This window comes from Oryctolagus cuniculus, chromosome 5 (assembly GCF_051225735.1).
Source record: "Oryctolagus cuniculus isolate XC-2025 breed Fujian yellow rabbit chromosome 5, ASM5122573v1, whole genome shotgun sequence".
Lineage (NCBI taxonomy): Eukaryota > Metazoa > Chordata > Mammalia > Lagomorpha > Leporidae > Oryctolagus > Oryctolagus cuniculus.
In genome coordinates this window covers 53,554,097-53,577,760 of record NC_142871.1, presented here as the reverse complement: position 1 = coordinate 53,577,760, position 23,664 = coordinate 53,554,097, and the positions used below count along the sequence as shown (strand labels likewise).

The 23,664-nt window shown below is 39.1% G+C and overlaps 1 protein-coding gene across 2 annotated transcripts in view; it reads left to right on the top strand.

Annotated features, from left to right (window-relative positions):
• Window positions 1-23,664, top strand: part of KPNA5 (karyopherin subunit alpha 5) — an 86,468-nt gene that overhangs the window by 30,378 nt on the left and 32,426 nt on the right. For both annotated transcript variants that reach the window (XR_016234534.1, XM_002714763.6), the window contains exons 6-8: window positions 1,818-1,949; window positions 3,821-3,909; window positions 19,884-19,983. Coding sequence is in view for 1 of the 2 variants with exons in the window: in XM_002714763.6 (XP_002714809.2) it covers window positions 1,818-1,949; window positions 3,821-3,909; window positions 19,884-19,983 (321 nt within the window). In the remaining variant the exon portion in view is untranslated. The remainder of the gene's footprint in view (window positions 1-1,817; window positions 1,950-3,820; window positions 3,910-19,883; window positions 19,984-23,664) is intronic.

The following is a 23,664-nucleotide window of genomic DNA, read 5'->3' as shown; positions in this document are numbered from 1 at the left end:
GAATGGCTTTTATATAAAAATCAACAAACAACAGATACTGGTGAGAATGTTAGGAAAAAGGCACACTAATTCACTGTTGGTCAGAATGCAAACTGGCAAAGCCACTATGGAAGACAGTTTGGAGACACCACAGAAATCTGAATATAGCCCTACCATACGACCCAGCCATCCCACTCTGGAATTTATCCAAGGGAGATTAAACTGGCAAATAAAATATCTATCTGCACCTCAATGTTTATTGCAACTCAATTTGCAATAGCTAAGACATGGAATCATCCTAAGTGCTTATCAATGGAAGACTAGATAAAGAAATTATGGGATATGTACTCTATGGAACACTACACAGCAGTAAAAAAAAAAAATGAAATCTGGTCAATTGCAACAAAATGGAGGAATCTGGAAAAACAGCGCAGCACGCTGAGTGGAATTAGCCAGTCCCAAAAGGACAAATATCATATGTTCTCCCTGATCTATGACAACTAACTGAGCACTTAGAAAGAAATACTTAACACGGAAGTATTCTTAGGTGTTTAAATCTGGTTGAAATTGATCCCTGTTCAAAATAAAAGCGAGTATAAGAAGGGAGGAGCTGTACAGTTTGGCACATGTTCCCTTGGACTTAACCCTGAGGGTAAAGCTAAAAACTTGCCATGGTACTCCAAATCCTATTAAGTTGGCGGGTACCAATGCCATCTTACTAAAGTGATCAGTTTAAGTTCTAAATAATGTCGGGGTCTGTGGCCTCAAGATGCTTCCATAGCCTTGGCAGCTCATGACAAGAGCCTTGGGTGATCACTGACGTCATAAATAGGACTGTCAATTGTTAAATCAACATTAGTCACTGTGCACTCACTCCCCATTTAGGACCTCTGTCCTTAATGTGTTGTACTATAAGAATTGACAGTAAAACTAATCTTCAAACAGTACTTTATATTTTCTGTGTCTGTGTGTGCAAACTGTTGAACTCTTTACTGAATACAGAGTCAATCTTCTGTGTATAAACATAATTAAAATGAATCTTAATGAAGAATGAGATAGGAGAGGGAGTAGGAGGTGAGATGCTTTGGGGGTGGGAGGCTGGGTATAGGGGGAAGATCCACTATAATCCAAAATTTGTACTTTTGAAATTTATATTTATTAAATAAAAGCTTTCTATAAAAAAGTAATATATCTTATTTATATAAACTACTTGCTGGAGAACACTTGATTCTCAATAATAAGCAGTTTTCTGAAGTATAAATTCAAATGTGTTTATATTTTCATTATATTCTGAGTTCTTTTTTTTCCAGAGTGAAAAAACACTTTTTTTTTTTTTTTTTTTGACAGGCAGAGTGGATAGTGAGAGAGAGAGACAGAGAGAAAGGTCTTCCTTTGCCGTTGGTTCACCCTCCAATGGCCACCACGGCTGGTGCACTGCAGCCGGCGCACCGCACTGATCCGAAGGCAGGAGCCAGGTGCTTCTCCTGGTCTCCCATGGGGTGCAGGGCCCTAGGACTTGGGCCATCCTCCACTGCCTTCCCGGGCCACAGCAGAGAGCTGGCCTGGAAGAGGGGCAACCAGGAAAGAATCCAGCGCCCCTACCGGAACTAGAGCCCGGTGTGCCGGCGCCGCTAGGTGGAGGATTAGCCTATTGAGCCGCGGCGCCGGCGGAAAAAACACTTCTTAATTAAGAGTTTCTATATAGGAAATCCAACTTCACAGTGAATCTGAATAATCAAAATCAGTCTTTCTTTTAGATTTGTCTAACTAAATCTTTAGTCTTTTCCATTCTGATATTTCTTTGGTGTTTTCATTTATTTCACTTTTTGTCCCTTTAGTTTGAAGCTGCATGGGCATTAACTAACATAGCATCCGGAACTTTTCTACATACCAAAGTAGTGATTGAAACAGGGGCTGTTCCAATTTTTATCAAACTTCTTAATTCAGAACATGAAGATGTTCAGGAACAAGTAAGTTTCTAATTTATACTGTTTTATGAGCTATATTTAAATTTTCAAAGTACCATTTATGATTATATTCCACTTTTGTATCTAATTGCCTGTACTGTGCATTTATTAAAATATAGTAGTTTCTTTGTAGTGCATAATTGTAAGAGCAATGAATTGTCTGAGGCATAATCCTGGATTCCCTGTAAGTGATCTCATCTAGCACAGGAATTACTATTCCTATTTATAAAGCACAGTACTGAGCCACAGAAAAGTTAGTAACATATCCATCATAGGGAATGGCTGAACCAGGTTTTAAACCGGGGCTAAACTGACTCCTTATTCTTTGCATGTATGTGGATTATTTTGTTGTTACTTTTAAAATATCATTTTACTTTTAATAGAACCATTTTCATAAAATTCATGAATAAATTTGTTACGAGGGAAAATTTAGTATTATATAATTGTACTCTTCTAAGAAAATCAAGTATTGGCATTTTTGTTTTAAGCCTTTCTTTTGTTTTGGAAGCCTTTCTTCTGGTGTTATTCTTCCAAGAAAATTTTACTGATTAATTAATAAATCCACTTAGATATGTACCATATTCTATCTAGTCCTCAATTGTTGTACATTTGAGTTATTTTTAACGTCATATTCTTAAGGAAAAGTGATGAACATCATTATTTATCCATCATTATTTATCTTTCTTAATGTGCCTTTATATTGGTTCATTAGGGAAAATGACTACTCTGTCAAAAGATAGAAATTTCTTAAGACTCTTAGTAGCCTCCAAAGTTGACCAACAATATTATTCTAAGTAATGTTCCATCAGCAATCTATTATACTTCATGGGGTAGATAGTATGTTTACTTTAAAGACAAGCTTAGTTCTACTAGAGTAGATGTTAAAAATATTAACTCATGTTTTAAATGTTAAAATTAAAGTTTCTCAGTTGAAGAAATAACATGTATTTTTGTATTTATATAAAATATTTAAGTGAAAATATATTAAAATGATAATTTGCAAAATTTCTTATTTAAGTGAATAATTTGACATTTTGCTGTCATTCGTTTTAAAACATATAGTGAAATCTTAATCCTAAATTTATTTTCAGGATCAATCTAAGCTATTGCCTCATTTTTCTTTGTCTTTATTTACTTTTGTTATTTTACAAAACAGTCCCTTTTTTTTTCTTTTTTTTTTTTTTTTAAGATTTAGTTATTTAAAAGTCAGAGTTACACAGAGAGAGAAGGTGAGGCAGAAAGAGAGAGAGAGACATCTTCCATCTGCTGGTTCATTCCCCAATTGGTTGCAATGGCCAGAGCTGCACCGTTTTGAAGCCAGGAGCCAGGAGCTTCTTCTGGGTCTCCCACGCGAGTGCAGGGCCCAAGGACTTGGGCCATCTTCTGCTTTCCCAGGCCATAGGAGAGAGCTGGATTGGAAGCAGAGCAGCTGAGTCTCGAGTGGGCACCCAGATGGGATGCTGGCACTGCAGGCAGTGTCTTTATCCTCTGTGCCACAGTGCTGGCCCCGAAACAGTCTCTTCTAATAAGAGAAGTTCTTGGCAAATTTCTAGTATAAGTAATTGGAAAATTGACCAGATAGATGGTTTTTGTCTCTCTATGTGGATTCAGAGTTGACAAATTTACTTTGTTGAATAGTACTGACATTCCACTGCTTTGGAAGAAAACTTTAAAAATACTCTCACTTCCAATTTCATTAGAAATAATATTAAATTAAATTTTGTAGATTTTCTTTTCTTATTGCCCTGGCTTTTAATTTCATATATTGTTGAAAACTATTGCTTTGTTCATTTTGTATTAAAATTCCCTTCTTAGAGAAAGCATTTTATTTAAGGTACTATTTTAAAATAACACTTTTTTCTTGTATTGCTAAGGCTGTTTGGGCACTTGGTAATATTGCTGGTGATAATGCAGAATGCAGAGATTTTGTTTTGAACTGTGAAATACTTCCACCTCTTTTAGAGTAAGTACTTTATTTAAATTTATTATAACTAAATTATGACTCCTTTTGGAAAAGAAAGCTATATACTTCATTGTGGTTCTTCATTTACAATTAAGTTCTTCAGTAATATTTTAAAATTTTGCTTCTGGTTAGCCCTGTATGCAGTAGCCTAAAAGAAGGCAAAAACAGGAAACAATTTCAAAATATGTCATAACTACATTTTTCATGGTCTCTTAAAACGTACTCACGAGTGGTTTTTAGTTCCTTCATGTTTATTTGCTGTGTTAAAATAATTGTTCTACAGAACAAGGATATGTTGTTGTTTATAATATAACACAGCAAATATTTAATACTTGAATGATGAGATATTTAGGGTGTCAGTAGGTTTTTCTTTTTTATTTTCAAAGGTTTAGAGAAGAAAGATGAAAGAGACGTTTCTTTAGATTAGAATTTTACTTAAAATCAGTTACCAATCATAAAAAATATTTTACTGAAATAATAAAATAGTTTGAAAGGTAAGTGTCTTTATATGTGTAATTTGTCATTCACTAAAATGATCTTTGTTTAGACTAAATGCCAATGGCAAGTAATAAGAAAGAAATTTACATACCAGGTGGTTAGAAGGAAAGCTTTTACCCTTTATAATTTCTATTCCATTCTGCATCCTCGCCAGCTGAAGAATTAAATAGAATCAATTTTTAGATAGTAGTTTACGAAAGACATTTTTCTCCTTTAGAGCAACTAGCTTTCTGTGGACAGAAGTGATATCTTGGCATGACTTCATTAAACTAACATTAATTGGGCACCTACTTTACACATGCCATTGAACCATTCACTGCAAATTTCATTTACTGTGGGCTTACCCAAAGTTGATGTTCCATTGTCTTTGAGAATTTATCTGGATTATAAAAGAAAATACTAATTTAGAGTTCAATATCAAAGTCATTTTGAAGTCTGTACTATTGAAAACATCTCTTAAAATTTCTGAGATTTTACTGACCTGATTTTATGGTTTCCATATTCAGCACTTTATTTCTCTTTTAACTCCTGGTTCTCTAGCTCTAGGTCATTTTATTATTTGTTAATATCTCTGGTTGATAACTGTTTATGAAATAGTAAGCATTTCTTATGTATAATCCCTTTGAATATTTAAGGGACTTTTAAATAATAACTTAAGAAACCCAACAAAAAAGTAAGTCTTAATAGTAAATAAACAGTATAATTAGAAGTACTAGTTACACTAAATTTCAGAAAAGACTGTGAGAAGCTAGTTTCAGAGTTTCATTTTTATAAAATTTGATATTAGAAAGATTTGTTTAAAAATTGAGAGAAGTAATAAAAATGGAAATAAGTCAACTACCAGATAACCTTATTTAGTTGGACAAAATGAAGATTTGTTAGCTTAAAAATTATTATGAATTATGTACTCTGACATTGAAATTTACATTTAGCTAATGTGTAAGTAAATATAAAACCTTTTTATGTACCTGTCATTTGATTAATTCTGTTGAATGAATTTTATTAGTAATTCATTTTATTCTCAGTAAATGTGAATCTTTAAGTTTTATAGATTTCATGCTGAAACTTTATTATTTTAATTTAATTCAACTTTAACATATAATATAGCATACCTACACAAGAAGAGATTTACTTTCTCATAATAACGATATTGATACAGAAAAAGAACAATGTATATTAATAGTTGGCCAGCTTTAAGCCTTCAGGCTAAATCTGGCTTGCTTTCTACTTTTGTAAATTAAGTTTTTTTGAACAGAGCCAGATTCGATCACTTAATGTCTTGGTTGCTTTCCTGTTACATCAGCAGAGTTCAGTTGCAACAGAAAAAGAGTGCCTGCAAGACATGAAATATTTATTGAAAAAAAATTGTCAACCCCAATACACACAATTAGTCTAACTCTTATTTCTAAATGAATTGTATTTTTAGGAGAACTCAAATCTATTTATAGTGATACTTTTAGGACAGACTTTTTTTTCAATGTGGTGAAATATAAATAACATAAAACTAACCAATTGTATAGGTCAGTGGCATTCAGTACATTTGTAGTGTTGTACAAGTATCAGTATTCTCTAGTTCCAGAACCTTTTTACAACCACAAATAGAAACCCATTACCCATTAAGCAGTCATATCCCATTTCCCCATTGTCTTAGTTTTGGAAACCACAAGTATGCTTTCTGTTTCTGTGGATTTTCCTGTACTGGATTTGACATATAAATGGAATCATATAATATATGATGACCTTTTGTACTGACTTGTTCCTGTTAGTGTATTGTTTCCATATTGTTACATGTGTTTGTACTTTATTTTTATGGAAGATTAATATTCCATTATATGAGCATGTATTTTGTTTACCCATTTGTTAGTTGATGGGCATTTTGATCATTTGATTATTGACCACTATAAATAATTGTGCCATTGAGCATTTGTGTACAGTTTTTTTTTTTTTTTTTTGACAGGCAGAGTGGACAGTGAGAGAGAGAGACAGAGAGAAAGGTCTTCCTTTGCCGTTGGTTCACCCTCCAATGGCCGCCACGGCCGGCGCGCTGCGGCCGGCGCACCGCGCTGATCCGATGGCAGGAGCCAGGAGCCAGGTGCTTTTCCTGGTCTCCCATGGGGTGCAGGGCCCAAGCACCTGGGCTATCCTCCACTGCACTCCCGGGCCACAGCAGAGAGCTGGCCTGGAAGAGGGGCAACCGGGACAGAATCCGGCGCCCCAACCGGGACTAGAACCCAGTGTGCCGGCGCCGCTAGGCGGAGGATTAGCCTAGTGAGCCGCGGCGCCAGCCTACAGTTTTTTTTGAACACGGGTTTTCAAGTCTTGTGGGTATGTAGTACACCTAGAAGAAGAATTTGCATGTTTATCTGTTATCTTTGACATTTTTGTAACTACCAAACTATTTTCCTAAGCAACTCTGCCATCTTCAATTCCCATCTTTACATCCTCACCAAGAATTCATATCAACTATTATTTTGATTTAAATCATCCTAGAAGGTATAAGGTAGTGTCTCATTCTGCTTTCAAATGCTTTTCTCGAGTGACAGTGAACATCATTTCATGTGAGTGTTGGCCATTTGTATATCTCTTTTGGAGAAATGTCTATCAAATCCTTAAGTACTAAAAAATATCAAGGTGCACATAGACATCCACCTGTCCCAGCATGATTTGTTGGGGAGAGTCTTCTTTCCCAATTGAATGGTCTTGGTACCTTGTTGAAAATTATTTGATTGTAGATGTGTGAGTTTATTTCTAGATTTTTAATTCTATTCTATTGATTTATATTTGTACCAGTACCAAACTATTTTGATAGCCATAACTATCAAAAGAGATGTGAGTTTTCCAATTGCTGCTCGTCACGGGGCAGCAGGTCTGATAGAGCTCCTCAGGGCCAGCCTGGGGAGCTCAGGGGCCAAGTGGGATGAGTGTTGGCGGCAGAGGAACCACACCAGAGCTGGGAGATCAGTCAACGCCCAGGGTGCAGCAGGGTTCTCGACTTTATTGGGAGGGGAAGAGCTTTTATAGACACAGAAAGGGGGCTGTCCAGGGTACAAGGGAACCGAGCCAACCAGCTGAAAGGTAAGGCAGGACACGAGCCGGGCACACCCTCAAGGGCCTATCACAGCCGAGGACACATACTGTCCACGAATACGAAAGTCTCCTGTCAGGCTAGGTACCTCCCCCGGGGCCATCTTGGATTGTTGGAAACGCTGAGTCACTGGGATGTAGAAGTGCAGCAAACTTGAGCAAAGGCTTAGCGACCTTGTTGAGTGAAGGCTTAGCAACTTTGTTTCCTTTCCGATTGCAGCCCCCCACCCCGCCCCGCATCCAACTTACTCTTCAAGATTGACAGTTACAGACACTTGAGAGCCACTGTCTTCAAATAAATTAATTAAAAAAAAAAAAGTTACAGAGAGAAAAGGAGAAAGAAAGAGAACTTCCATACACTGGCTCATATCCCAAATAGCCGCCAGGGCCAAGGCTGGGCCTGGCCAAACCAGGAGCTTCATACAGGTCTTTTGTGGAAGTACAAGGACTAAGTACTTGGGCCATCTGCTACATTTCTCAGGCCGTTAGGGAGCTGGATTGGAAGTTGAGCAGCCAGGACTTGAACTGGTACCCACACGTGATGCTGACTTCACAGGTGGCAGCTTAACCCACTTTACCATAATGCCAGCCCTGGGCCATATCTTTTTGATAGAGATTCTATCAGGTGTGTAGATTTCCTTGGAAAATACTGTCTTAACAATATTGTCTTCCGTTCCATGCACATGAGATATTATTTATTTTGTTTAGATATTTCATTTTAACAACATTTTGTAGTTTTCAGTGTACAAGACTTATACCTTCTTGGTTATTTTTTTCTTTTTCAAAGTATAGATAGTCTCTGACATAGCATGATTTATTTAGCTTTCAATTTTTTGGAGTTTTTATTGGTATGAAAGTGATACAATTCAGGAGAAACTGTACTTGGAAATTTGAATTTTGACCTTTTCCTGGGCTAATGATATATGGTATGTTACTCTCTCATGATGCTGGGCAGCAGCAGGGAGCCACAGTTCCTGGCAGTCATGTTAATATGAGGTAAACAGCTGATACTCTGTAGTATACTATTGTTAAGTTATGATGTTCAGATGTATTAACTTTTTTAAAAAGAGATTTATTTTATTTGAAAGAGTTAGAGAGAGAGAGAGAGAGGGGGGGGGGGGTCTTCCATCCACTGGTTCACTCCCAAAATGACCACAAAGGCCATAGCTGAGCTGATCTGAAGCCAAGAGCCAGGAGCTTCTTCCAGGTCGCCCAAATGGGTGCAGGGGCCCAAGGACTTGGGCAGTCTTTAACTGCTTTCCTAGGCCATAGCAGAGAGCTTGATTGGAAGTGGAGCAGCTGGGACTCAAACTGGCTTCATATGGGATGCTAGCACAGGGCTTTAACCCGCTGCACCATTAGCCAGACCCACTAAATTCACTTTTGACTTAAAATATTTTTATTTTGCAATAAGCTTATTGGGATGTAACACCATCATTCATTGAGGAACATTTGTGTTTTACTCTTTTTAATGCTATTGTACTTAGCATTTTTTTTTTTTACTTTTTCACTGATTTTTTTTTTAAAGATTTATTTATTTATTTGAAAGGCAGAGCTACGGAGAGGAGGAGAAAGAGAGAGAGAGAGAGAGAGAGAGGTCTTTATCGACTGGTTCACTCCCCAGATGGCACAACGGCTGGAGCCGCACCATTCTGAAGCCAGGAGCCAAGAGCTCCTTCCAGGTCTCCCACATAGGTTCAAGGGCCCAAGGCCTTGGGCCATCTTCGACCGCTTTCCCAGACCACAGCAGGAACTTGGATCATTGATCTATTTTTAAAGAAATATTATTGAAAAACAGAGTAACTGAGACAGAAGAAGAGACAAAGAATCAGAGATTTTTCATCTGCTCATTCACTTTCCAAATGGCCACAGAGAACCTCAGCCAGGAGCCTGTAACTCTATCTGGATTTCCTGTGTGTAGCTGCCAGGGGCCCAGGATCTTTTGCTATTTTGCAGGTGTATTAGTAGAAACTAGAGTGCTAGTGGAGCAGTTGGGACTCTGATCAGGGTTCATAAGCGATGCCAGCATTGGTGGTTCTTAATTCATTGTGCCTCAATGTTGGTTCCTGTTCAGTGATCTTGTAGCCAATACAGCTGAGTTTTGTGTATTGATCTTCTAGCTTGTACTTTGTTGAATTTATTTATTAGCACTAATAGTTATTTTGTTGGTTCTTTTGGAATTCTTTATGTAAGAACTTTTCCTCTGTGAATATACTTCCCCTTCTTGCCTTCCAGTTCATTTCTATTTCTGTTTGTAATTGCTTGAACTTCCATTGTACTGACAAGAAGTTTTAGTACTGTGTTGCAAAGAAGTGGGGAAAGTAAGTAACTTTTTACTGTTTCTTATTTTGGAGTTAAAGCTTTCATTCTTTCACAGTTGGATATGGTAGCCATGGGTTTCTTTTGTTGTTGCTAGGGTTTTTTTGTTTGTTTGTTTGTTTGTTTTGGGTAAATGTCCTTTATTGTGTTCAGATAGTTTCCTTCTGATTTGTTGAGGTAGTTTTTTTTTTTTGGGGGGGGGGGTGGTTGTGAAATGGTGCTGAATTCTTTGAAATGCCTTTTCTACATCAGATGATGTGATCATATTTTTTCTCTTCATTCTATTAATGTGGTTTATTATATTGATATTTGTATATTGAACCGTGATTTCATTCCTGGAATAAATCTCATTTTGTCTTAGTATATAATACTTTGAATATACTACTGGGTTCAGTTTACTGTAATTGTAGTGTTCTCTTCTACATTTTAGAAGCTTTTATTATTATTTGAAAGGCAGAGTTACAGAGACTGAGAGAGGGAGAGATGCTTGTTCATTCCCCAAATGGTTGCAATAGCTGGAGCTGGGCTGATCTGAAGCCAGAAGCTTCTTTTGGGTCTTCCACGTGGATGCAGGGGCCCAAGCAGTTGGGCTGTCCTCTGCTGCCTTCCAGGCATGTTAGCAGGGAGCTGGATTGGAAGTGGAACTGGAGGGACTAAAACTGGTGCCCATATGGGATACCAGTGCTGCAGGTGGCAGTGTAACCTGCTGTGCCACAATATTTTGAAAGATTTTGAGAAGGATTTAATTCTTTATTGTTGGTGAAATTCATCAGTGAAGCAATCTAACGCTGAGCTTTTGTTTACTGAGAAGTTTTTGGTAGGTGACTCAGTATCTTCACTTGTTATGGTCAGATGTCCTATTTTTTCTTGAGGTGTTTTGGCTATTTCTGTGTTTTAAGATTAATTTCATTCTCTATGGGTTATCTAATGAGTTTTTTTATTGTTCATAATATTTTTTATTTCTGAAAGGGCAGTGATAAAAGTCTCACTTTCATTGCTAGTTTTAATGATTTGAGTCTGTTTTCCTTTGTTGATCTAGATGAGGATTTGTTAATTTGTTGATTTTTTTTCAAAGAGCCACCTTTGACTTAGTTGATTGTAATTTTTTATTCATTAGTATATTTCTACTCATTCTTTCCTTCTGTTAGCTTTAGGTTTCATTTACTGTAATTTTTCTAGTTTCTTAAGTGGGGAAAATTGTGCTATCTATTTTAGATTTGTTTATTTATTTGAAAGGCTCAGAGGAAGGGAGAGCAGTCTCCCCCTTCTGTGGGGAGCAATCCGGACTAGACTAAGTTACTCGAATTAGGACTTATTCTATGCATCTGCTCTCCCACAATATGGCGCTGGGAGAGAAGTAAACAGCTTCCGCACAGCTGCCTCCAGTTCAACCAATTAACTGTAGGACTTGCTCCTGATTGGAGAGCAGCGTACTCGGCGTGTGGGCAGCCGAGTTGGGATTGGCAGAGAAGGACTATAAAGGAGGAGAGAAACGGCATGCACCAGGAACATCTATGGGGAACATCTAAGGGAACCCGTGCAGCCCCCAAGAAAGCCGGCCGGCGGTGTGCCGCTCCCCTGCGGAAGTGGGGAATGCGGCCAGGGGGAACTGCCCTTCCACGGAGGTGGAAGGGATAGTAGCCAACCCGGGAAGAACCAGCAGCAAACCCGGGGAGGGCCGAGCAGACGAAAGAACAGCGCAGGGTCCTGTGTTGCTCCTCCACGAAGAGGGGGAGCGACATAATGGTGCCGTGACTCGGATATGAAGCCTAGGCAGGGTTTAGTGTCGTTCCTCCACGAAGAGGGGGAGCGACATAATGGTGCCGTGACTCGGATAGGAAACCTAGCTCGGATAGGAAACCTAGGACGGATAGAAAACTTAGGAGGGAAGAAACGTGACTCGGATAGGAAACCTAGGACGGATAAAAAACTTAGGAGGGAAGAAACGGGAAGAACTGGGAAAATACCGGAGAGAGAGACTAGCAAACAGCCTAGGGAAAAGCCGGACGAAAAAGGAGCCGGAAGAAGCTATTGAAAGCCTAGGCATAGACTCGGATACGGACTACGGGGGGAAGCTGGGAGAAATCTCTAAGGTCGAAAGCGAAAGTGAAAGCTAGAACAAACAGATTCGGACGCGGACTGTGGGGAGAGGCCAGGAGAAATGAGGGAGGAATGTCGTTGGAGGAGAGCTTGGGGAAACATACCGGGTAGAGAAAAATGTTAGGGAAATTGAAACCGCGGGGGGCAGGCCGAGGCGGAAACGAAAGCCACTTTGGGGTTCTCAAGTTAGCCCGGGAATAGGGGGCGAAAAGTTGAAACTAGAAGCTGAGACGCAAGCCAGGTTGGGATCCGTCTGATTAGCCCGGGGAGCAAAGGACGGGAAGCCAAACCGTGGGGCGGAGACGTACGCTGGGTTGAATTCGCCAGGCTAGCCCGGGGAACTTAGATTGAATCCTAGTGGCGGAGACGCAAGCTACGCTGTGTTACTCGCGGAAGCCGCCGCGTGCAGAGAGAGCACGGGGCGTGAATAGATAGGGAACGGGCTGGCGTAGGCCGTGGTTCAGACGCGAAAGGGTTAAGCGTGGAGACCGCGGAGCGCGCGAAGCCGAGCCGCGCAAAGCCGGGAAGCTGCGCAGATGAGAGAGGCGCGCGGGCTGAAGCGGCGCAGAGCCGGGAACCCGCCGGCGGGGCGAGGTGCCGGAAAGCCGCGGGGATAAGAGAAACAGAAGTTTGGAAGTGAAGTAAAAGAGAAATGGGAATGCTGGAAGATAGAAGTGAAATGGGAGAGGTAGGAATGCCCGGAGATAGAGAAATAGAGAAAAATAAGGCCTCCCCTCAACATGCCAATTAGAAGGCTTGGATTCGGTCTGCCCGATTAGTGAGGCGATGAGCACCTGGGCGGCTAGCCGCAGGTCACCGAAGACAGGCACGAATTAACATCAGTAAAGCTTCCCCACAATGCAACAATTAGGAGGCTTGGATTCGGTCTGCCTGATTTAAGGCGGTAAGCGCCAGCAAAGCTCGACCAGAGTATGAGCTGCAGGTCACCGAAGATAGGCACGAACCAACACTAATAAGTCTCCCCCACAATACGGCAATGAGAAGGCTTGGATTCGGTTTGCCTGATAGGTTTTGTAAACACCTGCAGGCAGTTCTAGCAGAGCAGAGTATGCGCTGCAGGGCACCGAACACAGGCACGCATCAGCGCCTAAAAACCTCCTCACAACATGGCGAAGAGAGGACCCGGATTCGGTTTGCCTGATGGATAGGACTTGTAAGAGCCTGTGGCAACTCTAGTGTGTGCCGCGGGACACCGAAGACAGGCGCGTATCAACGCTAAAAAATAAAAAGAAAGGGGGATCTGTGGGGAGCAATCCGGACTAGACTAAGTTACTCGAATTAGGACTTATTCTATGCATCTGCTCTCCCACAATATGGCGCTGGGAGAGAAGTAAACAGCTTCCGCACAGCTGCCTCCAGTTCAACCAATTAACTGTAGGACTTGCTCCTGATTGGAGAGCAGCGTACTCGGCGTGTGGGCAGCCGAGTTGGGATTGGCAGAGAAGGACTATAAAGGAGGAGAGAAACGGCATGCACCAGGAACATCTATGGGGAACATCTAAGGGAACCCGTGCAGCCCCCAAGAAAGCCGGCCGGCGGTGTGCCGCTCCCCTGCGGAAGTGGGGAATGCGGCCAGGGGGAACTGCCCTTCCACGGAGGTGGAAGGGATAGTAGCCAACCCGGGAAGAACCAGCAGCAAACCCGGGGAGGGCCGAGCAGACGAAAGAACAGCGCAGGGTCCTGTGTTGCTCCTCCACGAAGAGGGGGAGCGACACCCTTCCTCTCTAATTGACATTGTTTGATTTCTTTGTAAGGGACTCCATTAATTCTTTACACATTTCCTTTCCTGTATATTTTTAAAGTTACTTTCTTATGACAATTAACATCCTAAATACATAATAACCTTGTTTAAATTACAACCAATGTAGCTTTAGAATTGTGCTGTTACAATAAATTTATAATTATTATTTTATGCATTTGTCTTTTAAATAATAAAAAAGAAATTACAAACCAATTCCTAAGACCCATATGTTAGGTCATTTGATTGTATCCCATAAATCTTCATTACTGTTTTTAATTTTTCTAATTCATTCTTTTTTTGTCTGACTGAAATATTTCCAAAGGTTTTATTCTTGCTTGAATATTCTTTCTTCTGCCTCACCAAGTCTGTTGTTAAGTGTTTCCACTGTATTTTATTTGACATACTGAATTCTTCATTTCTAATATTTCATTTTGATTTCTCTCCAAAACCTCCATTTTCATGGGAAAATTTTTCCTTCATATCATGTGTGGATTTCTTTAACTAATGGATTTGCTCCTCATTGCTTCTGAGTAATCTTCTGATCAATCTTTGAGTTCCTTTTCAGGAAATTTCATCAATTTCTTTCTCTTTACATTCTAATGTTGAATTGTTTTTTTCCTTTGAGGGAGTCATGTTGTATTCCTTATTCTTGTTTATCAAATTTCTGCATTTATTTTTAGGCATTTGTGAAGTACTTATTGGTTTTCTCCTCTGATGGCTTTTATCTTTGAACTATGCCTCTGTAGCTTAATAGAGTGTCTGCTCTTTCAGTGAATACTCAGCTTTGTGGTGGGTATGGCCATGGGTGTCATAGATCTCTGTTAGCATGGGGAGGGTGTGATTACCTCTGTTGATGTAATCACACCTTCACTTCCTCTCTTCAGGATGATCAATGCCCAGGATTAGCTGGCAGTGGTTGCAACACTCACCCATTCTGTCATATGAATTGCAGAAAGGATCTATGCAGTCCTCAGTGTTAGCACTGATCCCACTGCAGTGATCCACCCTGGGTAATCAGAGAGCTCTGAGCCTCTGGCGCCAGACACAGTGATTGTCCTGAGACTCAGTTACACCCTGCACCCTATCATGCAGTCACAGAGTTCCCACAGTCACAGGGTGCAGAGATCTGGTCGGCCCCGCCAGCCTGTCCTGTCCACAGAGAGAGCAGATATGTTCTCAGAGCCAGCTGTCTGTATGTGATCCACCTTGATGATTTCAACCCCAGAGCCTTGACATGATGAGAGGCTGTGGGCACCTCCCAGTCCTATGTGGGTGCCCAGCCCTCTATCAACTCTCCCAGCCAGACTCAAAGTCAGTGGGGAATGAAGATTTTTTCCTCTGGTTAAATCCTCAGATCACACGTGCACACAAGAGCTGATATAGCCGCTACTGGTGTCAAAATAGCATTTTCTACCTGCTGGTTGCAGGGGCCCCTTGTCAGGGGATGGAGAGAAATGTGCTTTTTTTTCCTCACTGCGTCAGGTGGGTACCCTGCCCATGTTAGGGCTCCAGGCTGGATTCAAAACACTGTGGTTTGCAAGGCTTTCCCTCTGGGCAGTATCACCAGTAATGGGCTGCTGCAGTTTGCTCTCACCTTGCTTTCCAAAGTTAGCATGTCCTCTAGGTCTTGGCTGCCAGGAATGTGTTTCTTGCTGCATATCTGTACCTTACATGCTGATCTGCGGCATCCTTCTTCTTTCTGTAGAATTTCCACTGAAGAGGTCTCTCCAGTCTCCCTTGGGAATGCACTTCGCCACTTTTTTCTGCTATTTCCACCTCACCTATAGTAGTAGGTCTTTTCCCTATTCAGCCATCTTGGAATCCTCCCATTAACTTTTTTGAAAATATTTAAGACAATAGATTTAAAATATTTGCATAGCAAATCCAAATGTTCCCTGGGGGAAAATTTCTTTTAATTTATATATTTTAGTATTAATGGGTCACAGTTTGTTTATTTGCATATTTCATACTTTCTTGTTGAAAACTGAACATTTTTGTCATTACAATATGGCAACTGTGAAAATCAGATTATCTTTTCTCCTTTGGTTCCTTCCCACCACCAGAAACCTTTTATTTAAGAAATACAAGCTTCATACATTTCATAATTACAACTCTAGGAACATGGTGATTCTTCCTGCTCTACCCGCCCTCCACCCATTCTCCCACCACTCTCCTGCCTCCCTTTCCTATTCCCACACTTATTTTATTTTTACTGAAAACTATTTTCAGTTAACTTTGTACACATATGATTAACTCTATGTTAAGTAAAGAGTTCAACAAGTAGTATGAAAAAAAGGAACTGTTCCTCAACAGTCAAGACAAGGGCTGTTCAAAGTCATTGCTTTTCAAAATGTCAATTTCACTTCTGCAGATTGCCTTTTAGTATGAGAGGTCAGGGAGAACATATGGTATTTGTCCTTTCGAGACTGGCTTATTTCACTAAGTATAATCTTTTGCAGCTTCATCCATTTTGTTGCAAATGACTGGATTTCATTAGTTTTTGTTTATGGCTGTGTAGTATTCCATTGTGTAAATATCCCATTATTTCATTATCTGTTCTTCAGTTGGAGGGCATTTGGGTTGATTCCACATCTTAGCTATTGTGAATTGAGCTGCAGTAAACATGGGGATACAGATAACTCTTTCATATGATGATTTCATTTCCCTTGGGTAAATTCCCAGGAGTGGGATGGCTGGGTCATATGGTAGATCTGTATTCTTATTTCTGAGGTATCTCCATACTGTCTTTAGATTTTACATTTCTACCAACAGTGAATTAGGGTACCTTTTCCCCATATCCTCACCAGAATTTGTTGATTTCTGTGAAAGCCATTTTAACTGGCATGAGGTGAAACATTGTGGTTTTCATTGGCATTTCCCTGACAGCTAGTGATCCTGAGCATTTTTTCATGTGATTTTTGGCCACTTGGATTTCCTCTTAGGAGTTCTATGTGCTTCCTGTACTTAAACATCCCTTTCTTTCTCCAAATTAGGGAAGTTTTCTGTAATTATTTCACCAAAAAGCCTTCTAACTCATTCTCTTTTTTCCATGCCTTTAGGAAGTCCTAAGACCCATGTGTTTGGTCATTTGATAGTATCCCATAGATTTCTAGTAGTGTTTTTTAGTTTCCTAATTTCTTCTCTTTTTTATCTGACTGTAAAATTTCCAGAGATTTGTCTTTTAACTTGGATATTCTTTCTTCTGCTTCACCAAGTCTGTTGTTAATGCTTTCTACCGCATTTTTAATCATTCTATTGAATTCTTTATTTCTAAGATTTTGTTTTGATTTCTGTTTAACATCTCAATTTCATGGAGAAAATTTTCTTTCATGTCATGTACAGATTTGCTTGTGATTAATTCTAAATAATACTATAATCAATTTTTTGAATTCCATTTCTCTATTTCTTCAATCTCTTCATCTCCACATTCTAGTATTTAAGTGTTATGTTCTTTTGGGGGCATGATGTTGTCTTCCTTATTCTTCTTTCTTGGCTTTTACATTTGTTATTTGGCATTATGGAGGTACTCATTAGTTTCTTTTTTGTTTTGATTTGTTTTTTCTCTCTGATGGCTTTTATTTTCAGACTATGCCTATGTGGTTTAGTGCAGTATCTGCTCTTTCAGTGAATACCTAGAGGCACGAGGTGGGTGTGGCCTGGGAGCTCTGTTCAGTGCTCCAGGGTGAAGGCAGTGTCCAAGGTAACACCCAGGTTGAGGTTGGGTGTGGTAAATCTTTTTTTTTTTTCTTTTTTTTTTTAATCAGAGGGGAGGTTTTTCTGCTCTTTTGGCACAGTCTCATGCTTACCTCTTCTTTTCAAAGGAGACCAATGCCTGGGCACAAACCCCAGTGGGTATAATGCACATCCACACTGTCACAACAACCACACAAAGGATCTGTACAGTCCTTGATGTAACCATGGATTCTACAGCAATGACCCTCACCAGGGAATCAGGGAGCCCCGAGCATGTGGAGTTTCCCACAGTGACTGCACAAAGTCCCAGCCATAGCCTGAGCTCTGCCATGCAGCCACAGTATTTTCACAGCCCTGGCTCCAGACCTCCCACAGTCATGCTCATGACCCAGCCCCCTGTCAGTTCTCCCAGCCACACTCAGGCTTCTCTGCTCAGCTAGTCCCTGGGCACATTAACTCAGGCTGGTACAACTATTACCACTTGCTGTAATTGTTTCTTTAGATATTTTTAAAAATCAATTTGGTAATCTTTGTCATGTGTAGTCTGTTAAGTCTCTAATCTCTGTTACTTCAGTTTAGTTGTTAGCCAGAGCATTGATAGCAGAGAATACCTTAAATGACTAGGGCAAAGAAAGAAGAATAAAAATTCTCAAGTTTTTCACAGATTGGCTCTGTGTTGGTTCACTGCTTCAAGCTGCCAAGCTTAGCTTCAAGCTTAGCCAGGCCTTTTTCCCTCGCCTGAGCATTCACTTCTTGCTTATGCTAAACCTTAAAGGTCCACCAGAATGGAAAACCTGAGGTCTTCTCAGGGTTTTTCTTTGCATTCACTATGACCTAGGCATGTGCAAAGCTTTCTAGATTGTCTGATGTTGCAGGATCTTTTTAAATCCCTTATTTTTTTAAAAAATTTATTTTATTTTATTTTTGACAGGCAGAGTGGACAGTGAGAGAGACAGAAAGAAAGGGCTTCCTTTTGCCGTTGGTTCACCCTCCAATGGCCGCCGCGGCCGGCACGTTGCGGCCGGCACACTGTGCTGATCCGAAGGCAGGAGCCAGGTGCTTCTCCTGGTCTCCCATGGGGTGCAGGGCCCAAGCACTTGGGCCATCCTCCACTGCACTCCCTGGCCACAGCAGAGAGCTGGCCTGGAAGAGGGGCAACCAGGACAGAATCCGGCGCCCCGACCGGGACTAGAACCCGGTGTGCCGGCGCCGCAAGGCAGAGGAGTAGCCTATTGAGCCGCAGCACCAGCCTTAAATCCCTTATTAAACGAGGTACCTTACCACCTTTTCTCTCTAGGTTCTCAGTGTGTTTCTTATTAGCCTTACCTACATTCTTCCCCTCAGATATAAGCACCTTGTTCATTTGCCTTTAATTTTTTTTTTAGGAAATTTTTTCGAAGTTACTGTTTCATGCTGAGAGAATTCCAAGTTAGGTAAAACAGAGGAGCACTCAGGAACATCAGTTTTTCAGGGTGCCCCCACACATGTCAAAACATAGAAACATGCTTCTTGGAAACAATACCTGTTCTGCTCCCCCTGGGACCAGGAACCCATAGAGGGAATACGGACTCCATCTTAAAGGCTGCTGCCAGGGTGGTGAGGGGTTTGGGCAAAGATAAGCTGGAATGTCAGAAAGCTCCCCTGCTATGTTTCAGTCCTTTCCTGGTTAAACACTTCCTCTGTTTCTGTAAGCTTCTGACTGTCTTGCAGAGTTCCAGTAAAAATGTATGGGTTTTCAAGTTTTTTTGTGCTTCTTGGGAGGGACAGGCTCTTTGGAGTTACCTTCTTTACCATTTTTGCTGATCTTGTTCCAAAACAGGAAGTCTATATATACTTCTTTCTGGTTTATGGAGGTCCTTAGAGAGTTAACAAACTCCAGAAATTGTATGATTTGCCTTTTTTCTGAAGTGAGGTTACATTATAGTCTCAATGGGGCCTATAACCCCCTAAAAATTTCAAGTATTACTACCTTAGAGGATCTATTTCAACATAAAGAACAAAACATTACTTATTATGTTATGAGGAAAAAAACCTTGTTTCAGATAGATACTTAGTTTCTTAGCTGATGCCAATATTTGCTGCAAACCAGATTAAAAAATACTGACATGTAATCTGTTAAAAACAAAGCACAAAAATTTCCTGTCAGTCTATCAATTTCACTTAATTTTTTTTTGCTTTCTGAATTAGTATAATGTATTCATGATTAAAGCCAAATAATCTAGTATTCTTTTTAAAAGTATGTAGAAATAATAAAATTTCCTATATACCCTTTATTTTCAGAATGTTTGATGACAGTTTTTAGAGAATCAATTCACATTATAGATTCATATTTTAGAAAACATATATTTAAAAAGGTTATTTATTTTCAAAAATTCCCTTTAAAGATTCTCTCTTCCTATTTTACCATTTTGAATATCTCATAAAATATATTGAAGAGATTTTTTTATACTATGAGAAAAAATAGCTGAAGAAGAAAAATGAATGCGAAGTGACGATACTTTTTTCTTTTTCTTGACAGGTTATTAACAAATTCAAACAGACTTACAACAACCAGAAATGCTGTATGGGCCCTCTCAAATTTATGTAGAGGCAAAAACCCTCCTCCAAACTTTAGTAAGGTATGATTAAAATATACAAATTAAGGGATGTACTTAATCAGTTTCTTTATAATAGATTTGTTCAAGTCGAAGGGATTCTATTTCTTTTTATTATTTTCTTTACCGATTAGATAATTTTGCATATATATGAAATTTAGATTTAAGGTGGAAAGGAAGTTTCTCTTCTACTCTTTCCTCTACCACTCAAATTCTGCCACACAATAGCAGCTCACTAGATGTTTTTATATGTCTTGCAGGGACGCTAATCTAGTTCTTTTTGTTTATGGAACTTGAAACTTGAAGACCTCCCTCCCCCTCAAATTAAAATAATTCATTCATATCTTGGTAGAAAGTCTAGAATGGAAAATGGTACAGATACCTTGTATAAACCATCTAACATTTTCAGTATATGTTACTTATCTAAGACATATGAAATAGTATTATCTAGGGGACTGGCGGTGCAGCAGGTTAAAGCCTTAGCCTGTAGCCCTGGCATCCCATATGGGCGCCAGTTTGAATCCCAGCTGCTCCTCTTCTGATCCAGCTCTCTGCTATGGCCTGGGAAAGCAGTGGAAGATGAAACAAGTCCTGGGACCCCTGTACCTGTTTGGGAGACCAAGGGGAGGCTCCTGGCTCTTGGCTTCAGATCAGCTCAGCTCTGGCTATTGCGGTCATTTGGGGAGTGAACCAGTGGGATAGAAGACTCTTTCTCTCTCTCTGGCTTTACCTCTCTCTGTAACTCTGTCTTTCAAATAAAATAATTCTAAAAAAAATAGTATTCCCTATAAAAATTATCTGTGCCAAATATTTATTGCAGCTTCATTCACAAGCACCAAAAATCTGGAAACAGTCCAAATATAAATCAGTATATATGAACAGATTATGGTGTATTCATAAGATGGAATATAACAACAAACTACTTATAAATGCAATAATGTGATTGTATTTCAAAAGTTTAAGCAAATGGAAAAAAACAAAATTGCTACATTTTGCATGATTTTATATAGAATGTTTTGGAAAAAGGCAAAACTGTAGAAACAAAAATTAGATTGGAAATTGAGGAGAGAGAATTGACTATAAAATGATAAAAAGAAACTTTTCTGGGATGATAGATATGTTTTCTATTTTTATCAAGTGGTGGTTATAAAACTGTATGTGTTTATCAAAATTCCAAGTAGAATACATACCTAAAAATATAATATTACTTCATGTAACTCACACCTCAATGAACCTAGTATTTTTTAAGACACTAAAAATAAAATTAATAAATGAAATGTTTCATCCCTAATTAGATCATGGATCAGACTAAATTTTTAGCTTTAAATTTTGAATATGATTCATACCTTAGGTAATAGTTTTGTGTCATTGTTATATTCCCTGGATATGATTCTTATAATAGAATATAGAGTACCCGTTTTCTTTGCTAAGTGTTTAGTGAATGAAGTTTCATGATGATGTCTGAAATTGGTTCTCAAATGAGCCAGTAAAAAAATTTATATATATATATATATATATATATATATGGAGAGAAAGTAAATATAGCCAAATTTTAATAAATAAGGAATTTAGGTGAGTAGCACATGGGTGTATACTATTTTTACAAATCTTTAGGTTTGGAATTTTCAAAACAATATATTGAGGAGGAAGCATACCACCTCCCATGAGACCAACGAGTACATAGTTGGTAACTGTCGCCTGGATTATTGCAGTAGCCTCCTAATATACTTTACTTTGTCGTTGTCCACCCATCATTTTCTGTACCCAAGAAAACCAAACTAGTTCTTTTAAAATGTCATTTATTCCATATCCTTTTTCAGAACTCTGCATTTCATATTCTTTTTCAGAACCCTATATTTTATTCAGTTTAAAAGATAACTTTGTTAAATGTGTCTTAAGAATTTTCATCACTTAACTCTTCTGCTATCTCTCTGCCTCATCTCCTACTATTCTTTTCATTTTACTGTAGCCACAGTGGCTGACTTGCTGTTTCTCAGACTCACAAAGCATATCTTAACTTTGTTCTTAACTGTTCTCTCCATCTGGAAAATGATCCATTCTTAAAAAATTATTAAGGACTCAAACCTCTTGTTTGTGTGATTTATAGCTAGTGACACAATATTAAAAACAAAAAACTAAGAAAAAAATATTTGTTAATTCATTTAAAAATAAAATCATTAAATATTCAATATGAAAAATAGTTTTCAAAAGGAGAAATTTGGTAAGATGAGTAGTTTTGATTTACATTTTTACAGATGTGTTTAGTATCTTGTAGACAACTGTGATTCTCATTTATACATCCACATTGTCTTCTTGATATGTTGTTTTAGTTAAAGTATATGAAATCTTTTCAGATATTCTTTGTTATCCCCCAAATTTGAGTGGTAGTTTCTTAAAGGTTAGTTTTATAGAAGAATCCACAAATTTAAATTTTTGTATTCCATTACTTTAAAATCCATTGGCCTTGCATTCTGAGTGGTTCTTTTTCTCACTCGATTTTATAACATCATACGTTGATCATTTGGGAAATACTTGGTTCATTGAATTATGTAGATCTACCAAATATTGACATACTTAATTATGCAATTTTTAAAAAAAATTACAGTAACTCCACCAGTTTGGGAAACAGTTAAACTTAATGGTGACAGATACACACATTTTCTATAATTCTAATACTTGAAATCTCAAAATTTATCGTTGTCAGCAAATAGTGATAATTATTTCCCCAAATGACCCAAGGCAGGCATTTGGTGCAGCAATTAAGCCACTTCTTGGGATGCCCATAACCTGAATTAGTGTCCTGTTCCAGTATCCAGAGAAGGCAGCAGGTGATGGTTCAAGTAGTTGATTCCCTGTCACTCACATGGGAAACCCAAATTGGTTTACTAGTACCTAGCTTCAACCTGGCCCACTCCTGACCGTTGAAGGCATTTGGGGAGTAAAGAGTAGAGGTATCTGTCTCTGTCTCTGTCTATCTGCCTTTCAAATAAATAAAATTTAAGAAGAAACAAAGAAATGAGATATTTACTTTATTTTTTTTAAATGTCCTCCAAATACCCATGACTAGATAAACAGACTTTCAAGTAAAAATGGTGTTCTGTAGAATAGAGTGGCTAATTCAGTTTGCAGTGCTATCACAAGAGTGTTTTTAATGGAGACCACTTTTCTGCTTTGTGTATATTTCCTACTTCATCTCACAAAATATTTTTTCAAAATTATGAACTCGGCTGGCGCTGTGGCTCACTTGGTTAATCCTCCACCTTGTGGCGCTGGCATCCCATATGGGCGCGGGGATCTAGTCTCGGTTGCTCCTCTTCCAGTCCAGCTCTCTGTTGTGGCCTGGGAAGGCAGTGGAGGATGGCCCACATGCTTGGGCCCTGCACCCACATGGGAGACCAGGAGGAAGCGCCTGGCTCCTGGCTTTGGGTCGAGCGCTGGCCGTGGCGGCCATTTAGGGAGTGAACCAATGGAAGGAAGGCCATTCTCTCTGTCTCTCACTGTCTATAACTCTTACCTGTCAAATAAATAAATAAAAAAAAATGAACTCAAGAATTGATATTTAATAAAATTAGTCATTTTTGCTGCTTATTCATTGTAATTCTTAAATAAAACTGTCCCCTCTTCCCTTTTAAGTGTATGTAAAGAAGATGAAGATCTATGATATAGTTTGGTACTACTGCTTTGATTTTTGCTATGAGTCAACAG